The 16,103-nt window shown below is 32.7% G+C and overlaps 1 protein-coding gene across 8 annotated transcripts in view; it reads left to right on the plus strand.

Annotated features, from left to right (window-relative positions):
- Nucleotides 1–16,103, plus strand: part of LOC145962190 (protein Skeletor, isoforms B/C) — a 66,586-nt gene that overhangs the window by 43,912 nt on the left and 6,571 nt on the right. For 5 of the 8 annotated variants that reach the window (XM_083083156.1, XM_083083152.1, XM_083083155.1 and 2 more), the window contains exons 5-12: nt 12,265–12,503; nt 12,918–13,098; nt 13,581–13,601; nt 13,703–14,063; nt 14,518–14,838; nt 15,053–15,070; nt 15,554–15,677; nt 15,781–16,075. In XM_083083156.1, coding sequence (XP_082939282.1) covers nt 12,265–12,503; nt 12,918–13,098; nt 13,581–13,601; nt 13,703–14,063; nt 14,518–14,838; nt 15,053–15,070; nt 15,554–15,677; nt 15,781–16,075 — 1,560 coding nt within the window. The remainder of the gene's footprint in view (nt 1–12,264; nt 12,504–12,917; nt 13,099–13,580; nt 13,602–13,702; nt 14,064–14,517; nt 14,839–15,052; nt 15,071–15,553; nt 15,678–15,780; nt 16,076–16,103) is intronic. The other 3 variants (XM_083083157.1, XM_083083158.1, XM_083083159.1) reach the window with 3 other exon arrangements.

Genomic DNA, 16,103 nt, shown 5'->3' on the forward strand with positions numbered 1-16,103 from the left:
TCATCGAAGTCAATGTTAATAATCGATTTCATATCGGGACACGGGATTTTCGCGATGCCTTCTCGCAGAGTATTTGGAAAAGGGTCTTATGGGAGATTTTAGTTCGGACGTATAACGTTTGAAATATCGCCTCACATCTTTCACGCGATCTGTGTCACGTATGTATTTTTTTTCTTATTAATATATTTCTACCTTTCGATATAACTCACGACACATTTCTTTCTAATGGATCGAAGATATTTTCTTGAAATCTGCACACTTTAAATAGCTTTCATGCGTGCTCTCAGTGATATTAGCATAGATTATACGGAAATTCTCATATATTTTTGTATTTTCTCAAGAGAGAGACCAAATCTCTCGCATACATCGATTCTTTGTTTTTACTATCAATCTTTACATTAGTACTTTACATTATTATTACTATCGTTTTATTAGAATTTTTTCGTCAAACTAATTTTGCTAAAGTACAATAACTCGCATGACGAGTGCAGTTGGATGCAAAACAACTATCCACTGATATAGCCATTAATAATCTTGACAAATCGGCAAACTTGTCACTGGATACAGTAACGATCGACATACGATTCCGTACACAATATCGATGTACAAATCGGTGGACAAATTAGAAGTTGCCAAGGCATTTATTGATGATTTGTCGCTATCATTTATATGATCGAAATTATAGAATAAATTATAAAAATAAATTTATTTTGACGATTCGAAAGTCTTAATTTAGTTGGGCCTTGAATAGTTAATTCTAATTTACAGTGTTTGCGCGAAAAGAGAGATGGTTTTAAAAGATAATAAAATTTATATTAATCATTTTTATTCTCTCTCTCATTAAAAACTTGAAAAAATTTTTAAATTATTTATTTCAAAATTTTGCTTGTAAAGTTCTTTACTTTTTAGTTTTTTGCCTTTTTATTATACAATAGCAACAATAAAATTACTTTGAAATGTAAACTTAAGAGAAACTTTGAAATATATTTCTACTCTTGTGCCACAAATTATACTTATTATTTTAACTTATTTGACTAAAAAAACTCATATGTTTATTTGTCTATTACAATAAACCCATGATGGGTTACGCTATTTTTTTTATTATCAATACAAGTTTTAACAAAGCTTTAGCATATAGCGCAAAATTCAACGTTGCTCTCGATAAACAACCGTTTCCGATAACGCGTTTCGGCTTTCGGATATTTGGAGGTTCATCGATCACGTAGAAAATGACTATCCGCACATGAGAAATCTCGACGTCTATCGATTCGACGTCGAGCGTGATCGCGGCTGGCACATAAACGCGTCACGGGGGGATGATACGCGCGAGTTGCGCGGATACCGCGTGTCCATATGCACATGTATACGTATATGTATACGCATAGACACACGCACATACATACGTCATATATACGTACGTACAGATGCGCGCTCGCACACACGAGTCAATAGTCCCATACACAAGTAGCGCTGACGGGGACACGGAAAACGGACGATCAGGAATTGAGGCAAGGTTGATAGTCCTGGATAACAGTGGCGCAAGCGCAGACGCGACAATACCCGGTCGATGTTGGCCGGGGCTGGCTGACTGGCTGGCTGGCAGCCGAGGATGTTCTCTTTCTCTCTCTTTCTCTTATTCTCCTCCTGCTCTCTTTCTCCTTCTCTCTCTCTCTCTCTCTCTCTTTCTCTTTCCACCCTTACCATTCAGCAGGTATCCCCCATCTTCGTCCCGTCCCGTCTCTTTCTCTTTCGTCGCGCAACCCTTTCCTTCCTACGCTTCCACCTCTGGCTATTTCGTTTTACCATTCGTTTCTACGTTATTCCATTCTATTTATTCAGGGGTGCATTCCTAAAAATGACGCGACATTTTCCTCATCTAAAGCCACGTCGTTTTTGTCTCTTTCGCTTCTTTGGACTGTCTGGCGTATCCTCCCTTTGCCCCTCGCACAGGTGTCTCTCTTCCTCCGCTTCTGCCCATGTTGCGGTATTCCGTGTTCCAAGCGCCGCCATTTTGAACACCGGGGGATCACCTCCCCCCCGCCTCCCCCAGTGGTCTCGGTGTCGAGGTCGAAGGCCAGGAGTTTGTTTCCGAAGGTCGAAGCTTTTGATCGAGAAGATGGCATCTTCTCGAGGAACTAACGATTTCGTTTACACAGTTTCCAATATTGATTGACGATTATATAGTTAACATTCAAGCTAAAACTTGTTATAATTTTACACGCGAATAAATTACAAAAAAGTTTCAAAATTTCATATGTTAAAATAAAATAATTTTTACTCTTATCAATTATGGTTCTCGTACCTTCACTTCTGCGCTCAAAAATATTACGATAATGGTTCCTTCCACAATAAATCTCCATGTACGATTACAATCATTGTATTTAATTTGTTAATTTTTGTACATATTAATCTTATCCCGCACACGCGTATTTTTAAATTTATATATTACTATTCTCAATTATATTTGTCGTGTTTTTTTATTTTATTACATATTTTTTATTATTTTAATAATGAATAGATAATGAAACAAATAATGAATAGATAAAACTTCGAAAGAGCTTCAATTTGAAAGCTTCTACAGAGAGGGAAAGGACTTGTAATAAATTGAATCTCATTTAATCAGATCTAATATCAGCGACTTCAAAGTCAAATATGCAGAGTATACGTGTAATCTCGACGAGAAGGTCGAAGGGCATTAAATATCTCGTGCGCCATTTTAACATCACCTACGTATTGACTCGTCTTCGTGGGTGTATATTTCAGCTGATGTATACCGATGTATCAGATCGTATCTCAAATACACAGCGATGCACTGACGTACACACGCCCATGCAACGCTCCGGGTATCAATGGAAACTCGATGGATAAATCGAAGCTGACGTACAAACCAGTTTCGGAAGATCTTCCAGTAAATAGCATAGCCGTCCGTTTAAGAAATAATTTTTCGCGTATTCATTATTTATCACTTCATAAAAATATCTAAGAATGTAAAGAAGGGAATAGTACATTTATTACGAAGCTTTGTTACGAAAATAGTTTCCAACAATGAATGAAAGATCTAAAATAGTTTTTTATTTACGAATATATAATTTTAGTAATATTATACTTGTTTTATCTGACAAGCAGACATGCATCTTTTTCGGAAAAAGTCTCTCGTTAAGAGATAAATATATACTTCGTTCAATTAATATTTAAAATAAATATTGCCTTATATGTATTTTATTATAAATTTTTTTACGTGGGATATCACATGAAATACACTATATTTCTATTTGCATTATTGTAAAATTCCTATTTGCATATTTTAGAATGAATATTATGTAAGAAATTATGCTGTATTATTAACAATATCGTTACGTTATTTATATTAAACGATGTAATATTTCCAAAAACGATACACATTGTCGTTGACCCGCTTCAGTAAACAAATATCGAGTGTGCATGGTAAAAAAATTGTTGGTGCGAGAATCGAGCAAAACGTTTATATAGAATCAATCGGAAACAAAATATGCAAAAACACAGAATGCAAGTAAAGCACGTTACGTGCATCTATATATAATTACACTTGTGTATTTCATAACGAAAGTTATCATTTTTTCATCCGGCGAAAAGGCTCTCTGTTTCCTCAACCTGCCAGGGGACAGTTCCTCTTCTGCAACCCTCTTTATATCCTCTAGCACTGTCTCTTTATCTACCTCTCTCGCTTTCCAACACGCCGATTGGACGAGAGCTTGCGAAAGTTCCAGGTATCCCGGAGGACCGCCCACCGGTCCTTCTGTCGCCGGGAAAGTTTCGTCATTCGTATTACAGAGGGATGGATGGGCAACTGCTACTAATATTGTCGTAGCATATCTTGGGGGTGGGAGGATAGTCTAGTCATCTTTAGAAGTCGCGGAAGAAGAATGCTTTTGCAAAATGCAGAAAAAATCGCGATCATCTTGACTATTTTTTGCGCTCTGAATATTTAATATATGCATACAGAAATATATATATAAAATAACAAATCGTGAGAGGCTTCTTTATTTCGTAAAACGTTTCGTAGAATAATTATATTAAAAAATACTTGTTAATTTTTAAATTAATATCATCATTTTAATATCTACTCAGTTGATTCTATTGGCAAGTTTAACAATTTATAATTTAATACATAGGTCCCAATAAATCTATTTATATTCTTAATTTTCTTGTGATAGAATTTTGTTGATATTAAGCTGTTTAAACTCGAAATTAACAAACGATATTTTTTTGGCGATGTGACAAATAATAGTTATTATCGTACGATATAAAATATAATTATTTATATTATGGCATTTTCATACCCAGTCTTTATCTTTTATCTAGCCTTATCTTTACCTTTTATCTGTAATAAATGCGTGACGCTTCGTTAATGTTCGTAGATATGTTTGTAGATATTGTCTTTGATGAAAACTCAAGTTAATTTATTCATACTTTCTCGAATATCCCTCTGTTGGAAGTGAATTTTTGAACGATGCTCGAAATCCACGTAATTAGACTGGCCCAGCGGAACATATTTAACAAGAGCTTATCCGCAGGATAGAAAACTCCTGGTTGAAAAAAACTCCATTAAATCTGGCGGCTAAGATATAGACGTATTACGGAGAGAGGGTGAAAAGGGAGAAGGGTGCAGAGGGCTCGTTTAATTTATCACCTACTTAAAGTCCAACGATCTCGCGAATAAAAGGCCTTTTTTAGTTCGAATTTCAACCTGGTATTTCTATCGCGTTGTCTTCCTTCTCTCTTGATCCGCCTTCTTGCCAATTGCTCGTTCTTCGACTTTGAATTGGGATTCTAGAGAATGCTCGTAAAAGGATACATTTCGATCTTGTTAAGCAAGGTGATACACGTTTACACAAAGACCGTGCCTTTAGTGCGAATTTCACCCGTATCGAATAATGATATCATCTGACACTTTCTACATAATTTGTAAAAGTCTTATATCTCTTCAACAGGTTTTCTTGTAATCACGAAAAAATATTAAACAAATAAAGGTTAAAAAAGATGAGACAAAAGAAAGGTACATATGTGAAGCTTTTTTAAGAGAATGAAAATTTAGAAAGTATATATATGCATTTTAGTGAAACAGCTTTTTTATTTAGCAAAGAAATCTGAGCAAACAATATTTTTTTAACTTGTCTGCTAATGTTGATTTTGGGAAATTAATTTAGAATCAATAAAAACGTAATATCCACTTTTAATCAAGTTTTAATCACTTTTAATCAAGTTTTAATCACTTTCGAAATTACATTTTTATTCCGTAATTATTTTTTTTATTTTATATTAATTCTAGTCTCTTATTTTTAGAGTTCTAATTTAATTACCTTCTTTAATTTTTCCTTATGTAAATAGTATTCTTTTCGTTTTTTTGTAATTCTAATTCTTTCAATTTTCTTTTTATTATTGTTATTTATATCTTGCTCAATGTTTTTGCTCAATTTTCTTTAGATCAATTTTAGACTATGAACACTCTTGTTATTGCAATGTAATAATATTACTGATTCTTGAAAAATAATAGTTTTTGCAGAAGAATGATAATTTGTAAAATAAATTACATTGTCACACATGTCTTTGCTGCAGTTATTCGGTGGAATGATTGCCATTTGAATGACACTATTGCATCGTTTAACGAGCACCGATGTCTCAATTTCCGAAAGGACATGCGTCTCGCGATAGGGGGTGATTATATTGGGGGACGACGCCCTTGTGCGACTGAGGGATGATACGCGAATCTGATAAGGCGCTAAAATAATATACAGCTTCGGTTCGGAACCGGAATCTTCGCGATACGTAATGGTCCCCCTCATATTCATTCATTTCTTTTTCCATCTCCGTTCTCCCTTTTCGTTTTCTCTTTTCCTCTCTCTCTCATCTCGTCTTTTTCTCTCTCATCGACTCGCTGCCGCTTTATCTCCCTTTCCCTTCTCCAATTGTTTCTCGATGCTATCCGTGACTCTCCAGTTTGTTAGGGGGATTTATTTGATTGAATATCGACTGCTCGAGTAGCCACCCACGGGTTATAACGGGTGTATCAGCAACGCACAGATCCCAATTGCGTGGGGGGAAAAAAGAAAAGATTTCCCCGTAATACGTACGTGAAAGAGAAGAGAGACGCGTTATATTTTATTTTATTTCCTCGAGCGAAGGCGGATATTGACGTTTCACTACTTTTAATAATATCGATTAAATTATTAATATTTTATGCTTATAGAATATATTGGAATATAATTTTATGAAACGTAATATATAGGTGCACAGAAATATTTTACGTCAATAATGCGTCGAGAAAAAATAGAGAAAATTACAGATTGGAATGGATTTAATATATTTTATATAGTAGTATATTCTGTGATCTTCTCATTTTTTTTAAGTGCTTTTCAATGCTGGTGAATTTGAAATACGTCGATTTGAACAATTATTAATAATGGAATTATTGAAGATGGAAGCGCGACTCTCTTGAAAATAAAGTCTTTTTCTTCCTAATAACTTTTTCTTTCTAATAACTTATTTTCTAATAATTTATTTTTCTTATTATTAGAGTTAATAATTTTAATTATGTGTATGTGTGTTCTATAATTGTTACAAGAAACTAATAATATTTCACAGATGTATAAAAAAATTTGTATTTTATTTGAAATATAAGAAGATTAATAAAAAGCTGCTAATTAACGTTTGCATAATATTTGTTTAATAAGTGTTTTTCTTAAATATGTTCTTTATATATTCTTTTTATAAAAAAACTATTTTTGTTTAAAAAATATTTAAATGGAATAGATCTTTAATAATTCAAAATGAGGAGAAAGAAAAAGTTTATGTTTATGTCAACTATTTTATTTAAAAAAATTTTCATACTTTTAGATTAACATGAAAATCACGGCAGCCGCAATCATCCATTGCAAGCAAATACAATAAGTTTACATTAATCTGCTTTAAACAAGAGCATGCAAAACAATCGCGCATTTCTCACGATCAAATTTGCACTTAATCTCATGTACTTTATCGGTTTTTGGGACAAATAATCTATGTTTAAAAAATATATTCGTGTTAAAAAATATGAAACATAGAAAATATAAAATACATCTCTTTTAAGCTCATGCTTTTTATAAATCATTTAGTTATTTATTATAAAATAAATACGTATATATGAAGATAAATAAATTGCTAATTTAATTGAATAATTTGGATAATTTTTAAGTGATTTTGGCATAAAAATTTAAATTCTCAATTATTTTTATATTATAAAAAGTATATAAAGTAAAAAATATATATATAAGTACACAATATAGTATTATAGTCCTAGTTATATGACAGCTACGTTTCTGGCAGACGCACGCTCTTACGGAAGCTCGCATAATAGCCCCTAATCCGAATTTAAATCTGAGCTTACGAGATAAACAGTCTATTAGGAGGAGGGAGCGTTGCAGCGACTCCGGGCTGAAAACCTCGGGGGCTGGGGGTAAAACGGCTACATCAAAGATATCGGATTGACGAAGAACCCCACACATCATCGCGTTCCAGTTTATAAACCGACAGATACGCATCCCCCTTGTAACAGTCACGGGCAATCGGATCGAAACTAGCACCGAGTTGGCATTTTCTTAAAAAAATTCTGGAAAGATTAGACGACAAGTAGTAAAATAAAATTTCGAGGAGCCGCTCTTGCTAAATTTTTTAAAACTACTATCCACTGATCTAGTCAATATTTCTAGTCAATATTATCGATCTCTCGTGAAAATTAATAGAGTGTCGATTTTACGATCAAGAACCTGATCTTGACTGACAATTCAGAAGTGCAAAAATGGACTAATTATTTTCTTTTTATAACAAGAATTTAAGGAAAAATTTATTTAAAAATCTAGTTTTTAACTTTAATTTCTATTTTTTTAATGTCTCTTAAAAAAATCAATTACATTATTGTTTTGCTCAATGTTGTAACTTTCAATTATATATTCACGAATTTTCAAAATTTTATATATTTAATTAGCAGAGCAATAAATTTGAATTTACAAAGCTTATTCCATTAAAAAATAGAATAAATTGTAGTAGAATGGAATAATTCATTTTTATAAATATATTCTCATTCCATACATTTATTAGCTCGCTTTCCATCTGTATGAAAATTACTTTGTATTCACAATTATAGTCATAATATGAATTATAATTTGCGTCGATATTCACGCAGATTTTTTTTGAGAGTATACTTGACTTGAGAGCCGCTCACTTAATTATTGGCAATATTTAGTTATCGAGTGATACCATGTATTCCAATATCTAGACAATTGAATCTGCAAGTGGATTTAAAATTCCAGTAACGGTCAATTATTTGATAATCTGATCGTAATACGAATGTATCGTTACGCTTTCTACAATAAAAAGAAATATGCATAAAATTGCGTATTGAATAGTTTCTCTCGTTGTTAAATATTTTATTTTATCTAATTATATAATATTTATTGCAAATTATGCATATAAAAAATTATGTAATTATGTATATTATCTAAAAAATAGTCTGATAAATGATAATTTGTCGATTGTATATCAGAAAACTCTTTTTCTACCGACTATACAAATATCGATTATACTATTCCGATACGTAAATTACATACATAGTTGCAGTTTTATAAAAATTCTTCAAATCGCACAGCATTATTTCATGTCTGTTAGATCGTTCAACATAAATAAAACAATGTCAAACGAACGAAAAATAATCGCAAAATCGTTGGAATTAAACGTGGAAATATTTTTTCGATATATTCGTATCTCATTTTCAACGCTGAGAACTTTCTGAAACACATTGTGTTATCCGTGCGCTCGCGAGATTATATTTCATATTTTATGAATTACTTTATATATATAAAAGAACACAGTTTATATATAAAAGAAAACTGTGACGTAGGATGGGAATCAACACGTCGACAGGTGGGTGTTTAGTTTAGTGAATGGCAAATATTCGTATATTCATCGTATCTCACCGTTTAATGTCAGTGAATACTCGATAATTAGGAAGGAAGGAACTGTGTAGGTGTTATTAAATTTATCGCTGATCTATACGTCAACGCGTAGGATGTTAATGTCGCTGAACAGAGTAATTTCTTGTCATTCCGTTACAAAGAGCGATTACCACAGTCTCCGAAATCAATTAAAGTTCTACCATACATAAATTCAGTTTTGAACTTGCAATAGTCATGCAGTAGTCAGATTATAATTATTAATTATATAATATATTCTAAAATTATTGGAGAAACTATATTACGACAAACAAATGTAATATTCTGTAATGAAAATAATATAATATGTAATATTATGTAATATAATGTAATAAATATGTAGTTTGATAAATTATTATTAATTACAACCATGAAATATCAATAAAATATACAATTGCTAGGCAAAATATACAGTAAATTGCAATGATATCGCATATACACACACAACATTGTTTTTTATTATTTTTATAAATTCATCGAGAGAGAGACATCAATTGTTTATAAAACTTTTATTTTAAAAAATTCTTAGTTTTAATTTTTATAAAAATTGATTAAAAAATGTCAAATCTATTTTCTAAATAAAAAATATTTAATTAGTTTCGATACATATTATATAATAAAATTAAAAATATATTTTCTAATGCTTTAAAATAATATTGATACATATAGTCTCTCTTCTACTGTAATGAAGAAGTGCAATTGTGGATAGCCGATTTTAAGTATGGCTCTATTCAAAATGCCATTAAGCCCGTTTTGCGGCTCATTCGTATAGAACATTTCTGGACTCGTACATCGAACCATCAGCTAGGCAAGGGAAGTATGATTGACGAGCCCTTAAACGAAATGGGATTAATGCGCATGCAAATTTTGCAGCCTCGTGGGAGCCCCTCCCAACTCGTCGATAATAATTATTATTAATGATGAAATTAGTGCACGGCTGTGTGTGTCGTTGCTTTAGTTCCGAAACGATCTGTGAGGAATCGAGAGAGCCACTATTTCTAGATTTGACGTCATAAAAGGCCGCGTAAAATCTAGAATCAATCATGAATTGATTAGCAATAAATAGCTCGTGCAGTATAATTATGGATATTTAATTATGCATTTAATTGTTAGATTATACGAATTTCTCAAAATTAATGTTTATATATTGAAACTTATATCTCATAATTGTATATGAGATTAAAAATATCTTGTTGTTAGTTAACATTTGTATTTATAACTTTTTTTATTTCCTAAGTAGTAATAATCTTTATAACAATACTCCAAATTCAAATTTTGTCAATGACAAAATTCCATTTGCATTTGTTTAGTATTTTAAGATATTGATAATTTGATAATTTGTTAAGGGGGCGATTGACGTTGACAGAAGGGAATTAATTACGAAACTGAGGAGCTCCTAAACTTTATAGGATGCACAGGAGTAAAGTATTCCTCGCAAATGGAAATGTAAATTATGGCGCGGGTGCATGCAAATGTTAAATTTTCCAGCCACTTTGCCAGTTGTGCCTGTTAGAGATGAAATTGCCGCACGGCCGTACATCGCACAAAGGGACTTCTGCAAAACCGAAGAAACTTCTGCGCGTTCCGTTGATTTGTATATACCACACGCAGAATTCTGTAAAATGTACTCGGTATAACTTCCAGAGCATATTCCTCGCGAAGCTGTTTCCAGAGAAAATCATGGCGCATCGCGATTTCAAAGACGTAATCTTAGTTAGCGAACTATTTATCAGCTGCGGGGCTCCTTGTCTCTCTTTTCGCATACAACATCTTCCTGATTTAATTTCTCGCGGAGGCACTATCATTTATCTAATTTCTATTTCAGCATCTTCCAATTAAATCCATTTTAATTTTAATTAGCCAATTACTAATCATAATTGGAATGCAGAATTGTAAGTGACGAGATTCTTAACCGGTGATACGATATTTCCATTTTAATTGGCGTGGATGATAGTGCAATTTTATTACAATTGAGTTTCTAAAAATGCTAGTTTTATCGAATCTACAAGTCAAAGAAAGTCAAGTGTGCAATATACAAATGTGATTAAATTATATAATGTGATTTAAATTTATATTAATCTTAGAAGTTTTTGGTGCAATGTTTGAGCTTAACAAATTTTTTGAGTGACAAATGAAAAATATATAAAAATCTTGCCTGTAAATTATATATTATTCTAATTATTTTAATGATTACGAAAGAAAATTTAATTTTTATTATTATCCCAAAATAATTATGCACTACATTTCGTTCATAAATATCGAAAATTTATCATCTTTTAAATTATAAAAGGTTGAAAACTTGATAGCTAAGTTTGCTTATGTAGGAAAACTTTTATATGTAAAAGAGGATTTCCTTTTAACAGAAACTCGATTATATTATTCTCGCGAGACAGAAAACGCGGAAAATCCGCTCGAGGAAGGCTGGGTATAATAGAAGCTCGCTATTTTGCCATTCACGAATAGATTTGTTCGGGGTTTCGGAATGAGTTGAGAAATCGTCGCGTGAACGTTGAATTTTCTCCCATAAAATGCTCCCTGGAGAAAGAGAACGGATGCAACCCCGCTCCGAAGGAGGGTGGAATCCGTTTCTCGGATTTTACGAACCTTGGACCGATAACTCGCTTCTTTACTTTCTGTCTTTCTCTTTCTCTTTCTGTCTTTCTATATTCCTCCTCTCTTTTCTCGACTTCCTCTTCTCAGACGTTGAGACGTTTGACGGAACTTAGAATATAAACGAGCCGAAACCCCTCATCGGTACGTCAACTCGAACGCCGGGGATGATAGATCGACTCTTTCGACGACATTATGGGGGTGTAAATGCATATCTTCAGGAGGAAAATTAGCGAGTTTGTCGGGATGATTTTGATAAAGTCCCAAATATAAAGACTGTAAAATTTTTCAATATATAATCAAAATAAAATTTGATGTTCTGTTTCAATAATAAAAGTTATTTTTGTAATCATTACTTCATTGTCATATAGAGATCTATGTGATTCAGCTCCTTTTGATTTTGTCTAGGATTATAAAAACGCCTTTTGCAAATTTTACTTAGAGCTGAAATAAAAATTTTAATATTAATAAATAATTGATAAATTAAGTAAAAATCAAATTTAATATTTCAAGGTGTGCAAAAAACTTAGCAAAGCTGCGAAAGTTTATTGTATTTAATTTTAAATTAATTTTAATTGTAAAAAGTTGCATGTGTATAAAATAGATATTTAAAATAAATATATCTATATATTATAATATATTTATATTTCAGGTCGATTTCGGCGATGTCTATATACCGAGCGATTTGAAAGTACCGAAACTACAAGTACTTCCTGAGTTTTCGAGATTGGCGCACGGTCTTCGCAGCGGTAATATCAGTATTCTCGACAGTAAAACCATCTACATTCCGAATTTACATTACGACGGTGAGGGCCCGGACGCTTACTTCTGGGTTGGCAATGGCTCGGAACCTAGTCGTTTTGGAATCAAGGTCCCCAATGAAGTGGGCAGGTCGGTTGAAATATAACCGTAAAATAAATAATAAATAAATTATAATTCGCACATAAAATTTTTATATATATACATTGATTTAAAAAACTAATAATTAAATATGGTTTAGCATAATATAATAAATTATACGAGAAATAAGTGAAAGAATTGTATTATTTTTATTTTATGCCATTTTAATAAAATTATTATTTTTATTTGAATTATTTATTCGTCAAAATTCATCAAAAAATCTTGTAATAAACTTAAATCAATTTTATTATTATTTTGAGGAAATAATATTATCTTAAATATTAAATTATATTGGAAAGTGAAATATTTTTCGACAATAGAGAAAAGAAAATTGAACTCGTATTTTAATTAAAAACATTATTCAATTTATCGAAGTAATATTTTATCAATCTCATCCATGGACAGTTTGGAGCCACTGAGAGGATATCAAGGGGAGGACATTGAGATCGTCTTGCCGGGAAACTTGACAGTGTACGACATCCATTGGTTCGCAGTATGGTGCGTTGAATACAGACACAATTTCGGCCATGTTCTAATTCCAAGGGATCTTGACGTTCCTCCGGCTCTTGGCCAGACGAAAATTACGGTAAACTAAAATGAGTTCTCCAATCTGTTGGCTTGATATACATGCTCTGAACTTACGTACCCTCATTAACGTCCAACTATGAAACGATAATAGACGCGGCTTTGAGCGACACGATGAAAAGCTTCATTTTATGTAATACAGACGTATTGAATACACTGTGAAGAGGGACATTTACGTTTTTACTTGATAAAATATACATGGTAATTTTACCGTTAATATTTTAGATTTAATGTAACTCGTGTCAGCAAAGCTTTTGCTTTTGCGTTATTTTTAGGCAACTGCGTATAATCTCTTCTTAGTTAAATATTATAATGCCAAAGAGCCGCGTAAATTTCATTATAATAATTATTCAATTTGTGTGTATCTTTTATACATGCATAACGAAATCATTATATTATTTGAGTTTGTTCGCTATATCACTATCGTTCAATTGATCAGTCCATTTTATTAATGACATTGCTCTCGATTTTCAAACGGAGCAGCCGCCGTGGTGGTACAATCCAGTAAGTACAGCGCACGATCGATGCACGGATGATTTTGCTGTATGACGGACGATAATCCGGCGTAGTCGATAAATCACAAGTCGCGATCTTTCCTCTTTCAGACGAGCAGTACACCGACGCCTAAGCCAGTGAACAACTGTAAAGAGATGCTGGAGGGCCGTGTTCAAGTGATGTGGCAGTTGATGGGCGAAGATGTACAAATACAGGTCTCAGGTCGCATCAGGGAGGACCAATACGTGGCGTTCGGACTGTCGGGTCGGGAAGGCCAGGCCGAGATGATCGGCGGCGATGTCGTCGTGATCGGATATAATAATAGAACCGGCAATTTCATCGCCGAGGATTACTACATGTCGGACATCGCTCAGTGCGACGGCAAGAAGGGCGTGTGTCCGGATAAAAGGGTCGGCGGAAGGAACGACGTGGTATTCGTGCGTGGGGAACGAAAGAATGGCATAACAACAGGTATATCAGTGTCGTATAAAATTTATAAACGACGGTATTGCGATAGAAACGGAAAGAGTATACTATTACTTTATAAACGCGGCTAATTGCGCGTTTATTCCTTTCGATATTTTACTTTTTATATATGGTTCATTGAGATACGAATTAATATTATGCAAGAATTAATATTAATTATAGTAACAAGAATTTAAATAATTTGTGTGTCTCCAATAATTTTATTAAATTTAGAATGGCATCAAATAAGTGCATATTTATAATTTTATTAAACAATTTGACTTATAATAATGTTTGTATAATAGTATGCATTAATTGATCTTTAATATTATCGATAATTATTTAAATGTCTCTTATCAATCAATGCGAGATTCTTTCTGAAAATATTCAAAATAGAAAAACTTATTATATAAAATACAAAACACAGGGATAATCGTTGATTATGCGATTTTAATTACAGTTACGTATACGCGGCCGCTTAGAACTAACGAGCCGGTGAAAGACAGAATGATTCCGGAAAGGGAAACGAGTGTGATCGCTGCCATCGGACTTCTGAATGCACGGGGCGAAGCCAATGCTCATGAGAGATTCGATAAGACCACTGAGGATATTCGTATCGATTTTACGTCAAGCAATGTCCACGAGTGTACAAATTCCCTATACAATATTCCGGACACTCCTGAGATCGAACCCTGGGAAGCGGCTGTTATTACAGATAAGGATACTTTCACAGCTAAAATTGGGCCGGCTGGCTCGAAAAAAGGATACTCGCGAATAACAGGTACTATGCTCATGATATATATTATAAAATTTAAGTAATTTGTATGTCCAATAATTTTATTAAATTTAGAATGGCATCAAATAAGTGCATATTTATAATTTTATTAAACAATTTGACTTATAATAATGTTTGTATAATAGTATGCATTAATTGATCTTTAATATTATCGATAATTATTTAAATGTCTCTTATCAATCGGCTGGCTCGAAAAAAGGATACTCGCGAATACCAGGTACTATGCTCATGATATATATTATAAAATTTTATCATGTTTCATTTTTATTTCATGTTTATTGTATATTTCAGCTTCTATTTATCAAATATACTACAGCTAAGTCCTATATTAATTGTACGCAAAATTGAACTTGAACTAGATTAAAAAATACTTAAAAAATTAAATTCTTTTACAATCAAATATCATATGTATATGTATATGTATAAGTATTAAACAAATTTTTATTTATGTATTTTTTAACAGATTGAATACTTTCTAAACAACTGATATTTAAATATTTGAATTATGAATATATTATAAAGCAATTCCTGATACTTTTTTCTTGTCTAATCAATATTACAGAAAAAAATCATAAAAAACTTTAAAAAAATCATAAAAAACTTTAAAATTTTTTATGATTTCGTTTATTCACAAAATCTTAATAATGCTTAAAATTATGCTGCCTTATTATAATCTATTAATATCTTTATTGTAATCTAGGTACACCCTCTTGGGGTATTGCGTGGTATATCAATGACTTGCTGATCCCGGAGATCACAGTTGAGCGAGGTCGAACTTATACCTTCATCGTGGAGGGTGGAAACGATCCTGCCAATCCTGCTAAGTGAGTCGTATTCTTATTCGCGATGACATCTCTCAAAGTATTCATACACATTTAATCTATATCGCTATAATATCTGTTACAATATTGATGCGTTTGTCGATAGATATCATCCGTTCTACATAACTGACAGTTCGGAGGGTGGTTTCGGACAGAAAAACGAAATGCAACAAATGGAGCAAAAAGTATTTGCTGGCGTAAAGTATGATTCCACCGGATATCCCTATCCGAGTGCAGCCGGCCGTTATTGCGAATGGACCCGCACCACGGTGGACAGCGCAGATAATTACGACACGTTTGAGAGCTTTTTCCAAACGCTCGAACTCAAGTGTGACAAGGGCGAACCTGCCAAGCTCGTATGGATGGTAGAAAAGGACACACCGGATTTAGTTTACTATCAGGTACGAATTTTTATTTTAAGAAAAAGTC

This window comes from Camponotus vicinus, unplaced genomic scaffold (genome assembly GCF_025532165.1).
Source record: "Camponotus vicinus isolate PSW18456_S1 unplaced genomic scaffold, iyCamVici1.0 SCAF_11, whole genome shotgun sequence".
NCBI lineage: Eukaryota > Metazoa > Arthropoda > Insecta > Hymenoptera > Formicidae > Camponotus > Camponotus vicinus.